The 4,713-nt window shown below is 38.8% G+C and overlaps 1 protein-coding gene across 1 annotated transcript; it reads right to left on the bottom strand.

Annotated features, from left to right (window-relative positions):
* Positions 1–480: 480 nt before the first annotated feature.
* LOC108382786 (Down syndrome cell adhesion molecule homolog) lies at positions 481–4,487 on the bottom strand (the record flags this gene model as incomplete). Its single annotated transcript, XM_017639158.1, has 2 exons — positions 481–855; positions 4,308–4,487. Coding segments are annotated over 2 exons (555 nt in total), but the record flags the coding sequence as incomplete, so codon positions are not given.
* Between the last annotated feature and the right edge of the window lie 226 nt (positions 4,488–4,713).

Genomic DNA, 4,713 nt, shown 5'->3' with positions numbered 1-4,713 from the left:
TGAAGAAACATACCTACATTCAAAGCAAGTTAAATAAAGGCTTGCAAAAAGCCATCCCTAGGTTCAGAAAACAATGTTTTTTTCGCAATTGCATGCAAAAATACTTTAGACTCAAAGGAGAACGGCGACCTTTTTTGTACGATCTATTGTATACACATACATATAATGTTAAGCTTGAACATGCACCAAAACCTTCAGCGTTTACCCACTAAAAATAAAATATTTTGTTTAGGAGCAAATTTCTTACTGATCTACAGCATATGCGCTTAGATAGCAATCTACTACCTCAAACATTATCTCGTAATGCACATTCAATAGTCCCTGTAGCAGTACATATTAAATGATTATCTACAGTCCCTTCCCCACACCCAGTCAATCATTTGCGAATGTGTCAACGTAAGCTATTTACATTCACCCTCTCACCCGCTCACTCCATCACTCAACAACTCATTCCCACTCTATTAGAGAGTACTTACTTACCTTTGCCCTTGGTCCAGACGTTAATTTCCTCACTGGACACACCATCGCCAACAATATTATGCGCCGACATCTTGATGATATACTGATTGCCACACTTCAAGCCAGTTATTGTATAAGCGTTATTCTCCGGCATCAGTTCGGTCTGTGCCCATGTTTCGCCAGTGATGCGATACGAGATGCTATAGCCCTGCAGTGGGGCACCACCATCCTCTGGCGGATCCCAGCTGACACGTATGCTATCGGCGCTTGCATATTGTACGATGATTTGTGGGGCGGCAGGTGGCTTCATGGCAATCACTTGATATTGAATCTCATCGCTTCCGAACAGATTATTCGCTGTGCAAGTGTAATTTCCGGACAGACTACCCTCCACGCCTGTTATCCCGTTGTCCAGTTGACCAGTGGGGTGTATTACGGTCGCCATTTCCCATTCGCCAATCAGAAAAACATTCATCCGACGTATGCCACATTTATATTTGCATATATATGTATAGGTTTGTTTGTGTGTTGCACGGCGCCATTGCGTTGTGGTTGTGGCATGCAACGAAAAAATAAATTAAAATAGAAAAGGTTGCAAATATGTGCAGCTGCATGGAAAATTGCATTTTTATTTTACAGATAATTGGAATTTGACACAACGCTGGTCAGCACTGCCGAGCTGTGGGTGCATTCGACACTACCCAAAAATATGCGCAAGGATCAGTTGACGGCTGAAGTGGCTTGGGAAGCGAACGCAGGCGGGAATAAGCGCATTGTCTGAATAATAAATTAATTTGAAGAGCGCTTGATGTGAAGCAGATTTTAATTTTCAAAGCTGCAAGGTTATTAGATTTGAATATTTAAGGGCCACATTTGGCTACAAATAGGTGCGATTTACAGTAAATCTCTCCTATGTTGCACTCACATAATTTCGCGGGAACCCCGGAAGGTATGTTTCAAGTTATAATCATCTCCGGCAATAAATCTGTGCCGAGAGTTTTCAAAAACTTTTCATATTTTCGCTGATGGCCTTTTTTGATCTTGTGCCAAGATATTTGTAGCTTGTAAATATTCCGTGCGGTACGAGTTATTTTATAGGGCTATTCGCGATTCGGTGCATAAGAGCTGACAAATGTATGCAATTGCAGAAATATGCCATGGATTGTGAGCGACCTTTATTAAACTGTCATGGTAAAGCTTTTGCAAAACAATTTTTGTGCATCAGCTTTGGTTTTGTTTATGAATGCAATGCATAGCATTTTTATGCTATGGATTTTCGGTATTGCAAATTTGTCAAGCCATGACAAATGCAAATGCGTGTATTTTGTTTGTGTATTGCAAATAATTTGCAATACAAATTTGCAATGCAATGATGCTAGGCCATTTGCACCGGATCGCGAATAGCCCTTATGTCTTTATTGTCTGGGTGCATCGTGTGGTAAAAAAAACTTACAGTTTTGCATTTCAACGTGGCCTTTATTGTTGAAGTGGATCTCAGACATGATGTGTATATCTATGTTTCGGGTCTTTAGAAACGCTTTCAGGTAGATTATTTATTTTGAAAGCCCACTAACGTTCCAACAGATGATTACCAATATAATTTAGGCAATAATTATTACTGGAAGTGGCAAAGAAGAAGATCGTCCTCTGCCAGGAGTACTATTAGTTAGTATCCACAAACTTGCTAAGTCCAATAGAGGCACAGAAAGCTCGAATCCTTCTCAGTTGCATGAAGTTTTACTCTGCATTAAACAATCAAAACGTTGTGTTTTGCAAAATACTTCAAACAATGCCTCTAAAAAGTTCCCATGCCCATGCAGGTATCAATCAACCTCATTGGGAGTTTCATGTAGAATGGCAGTCNCTTGCTAAGTCCAATAGAGGCACAGAAAGCTCGAATCCTTCTCAGTTGCATGAAGTTTTACTCTGCATTAAACAATCAAAACGTTGTGTTTTGCAAAATACTTCAAACAATGCCTCTAAAAAGTTCCCATGCCCATGCAGGTATCAATCAACCTCATTGGGAGTTTCATGTTCTTCGAGAGTCGAGTCGTATCGAAAAATACATAGCATTGCCTCAAAATTCCATTTGACGAGTGCAATAAAATGGGAAAACTTGGCAGCGCTGGATAGTTTTCGACAGTTTTCGTGTCTAATAATTTCAGCACGACAATAGGCAATGCCAATGTTGTCGAGTCGTGCATTTTAGTCTAATTTACGACGTACGCAATGAGGCTGAATACTTTTACTTAGACGTAGAAAGAAAGTATGGAGACCTGAAAAATACCAATTCTAAAGAATCGATACTTTTTCCCATGATTGCATTCCGTATGAATTCAATATGTTACATTGAATTTTTTTTGTTTTGAAATTTTTATCGAAAATGGGTTCAGTTCAATAAAAAATTGCAAAACCATCCCACTCTAAAACTGTCAAGAGCTGTACAAAAGTACAAATCGGATTATCCCCACTTAGATATATTTTTTTGTAATGAACTCTTCGTGAGTCTTTTTTTCTTCTTTTTNAGAAAGTATGGAGACCTGAAAAATACCAATTCTAAAGAATCGATACTTTTGCCCATGATTGCATTCCGCATGAATTCAATATGTTACATTGAATTTTTTTTGTTTTGAAATTTTTGTCGAGAATGGGTTCAGTTCAATAAAAAATTTCAAAACCATCCCACTCTAAAACTGTCAAGAGCTGTACAAAAGTACAAATCGGGTTATCCCCACTTAGATATTTTTTTTGCAATGAACTCTTCGTGAGACTTTTCTTCTTCTTTCTTTTCTTCAATAACAGAGCTAGACTTCCGTGCCTTTAGTATTTTCCCTGTTCACATGACAGATGCTAAACGCGCGTTTACAACTACTCGTGTTTCGTTGCATTTTACTCAAGTTGTTCACATGCTTACTCGCATCAAACGCAAGGAAAATCGTGTATGTGTTAGTGCGCGTTATTAAAACGCGTGTTAAGCACCTGTCATGTGAACGGGGTCTAATAGAGTTACCCAGTGAGTTTAACATCGCCTTGAAACGTTTGCACTGAGCATTCATCCAGTTCACTCTTCCACTCGAGCAGTTGTGCCGTGTATATGTCGCTTATACCAATTTTGGTGAAACAATTCGAGCGTATATTCCAAGGCGAATTTATACAAGGTGGTGTTATTGACGAATTTAGGTTTTCGACGCAGTCCTTTTGAATGTCAAAACGATGTGTTTATTGTAAACAAAGCGAATTCATATTACAACAAACACATCATGTTGACCAAGGTGTATTAAACAAGGTGGTGTTGGGGCGACAGCTGAGTTTTTCGCCGTGGAGGCCATTACGTCAAAATGATGTGTTTATTGTAACTCATACCAATGACAGTATGGACATCAGCGTATAATTTGTTAGTGTAATTTTTTACTTATATACGGCCAACACCACCTTGTTAAATACGCCTTGATGATGACATTCAGAAGGACCACGGCGAAAATCAAAATTCGCCAGTAACACCACCTTGTATAAATTCGCTTTGGTATATTCTTTGCATTCTAACGACTTTATCGTCTTCTCGCGGTTTTTGCTGGAAATTAAGCAGCTATAAAAAACAAGGCGCTTAGTACCAACAGTGGGGGACAAATTGCCGAAACCAAATTTGCCTTAGTATCAGGTTTCGATACGAATACTTTCTTTTTTTTGGTTTATCGATACCTACTCAGTACTTGGTTCAAAAGTATCGATACCAACGATACTCGGTATCGAACGAAACTTTTTTAATTTTAAGTCAAAGTGTTCGATAGCATTTCAGTGCTATTATTGGTAGTCACGCACAACTACACACACAGTTTTGTCATACTCACGGTGTATTTTCAAATTTCCCTCATTGGTCACCTCGTAGAAGGGGCTGAAAGTTACAGGTCGATCTCTGGTTAACCAACGGGCGCGCGGCGTCGGATTCCCTACAGCCAAACATTCTAAAATTAATGCGCTGCCAACTGCCTTGCGTACCAGTTGGCCAAATGAAGCAATGCGTGCGGGAGCTGGAAGTGTAAAGAATTCAGTGTAAAAAATGCAAATAAAATGACAGCAATAATAAAACTACAGAAAAACCACAAGTTAATATAAGTACATAATTAACGCACATACATATGTACATACATATGCATGTTAGTAGCACTCATACACTTTTCAAGACACACACACGTATGTACATATACATATATATACCACATGCAATTCGAAACAATAAAGTGCCATTGAAATTCA

This window comes from Rhagoletis zephyria, unplaced genomic scaffold (genome assembly GCF_001687245.7).
Source record: "Rhagoletis zephyria isolate East Lansing unplaced genomic scaffold, Rhagoletis_zephyria_1.1 Rzeph_scaffold_28648, whole genome shotgun sequence".
NCBI classification, from domain to species: Eukaryota; Metazoa; Arthropoda; class Insecta; order Diptera; family Tephritidae; genus Rhagoletis; species Rhagoletis zephyria.
This window is presented reverse-complemented; position numbering and strand designations above follow the sequence as displayed.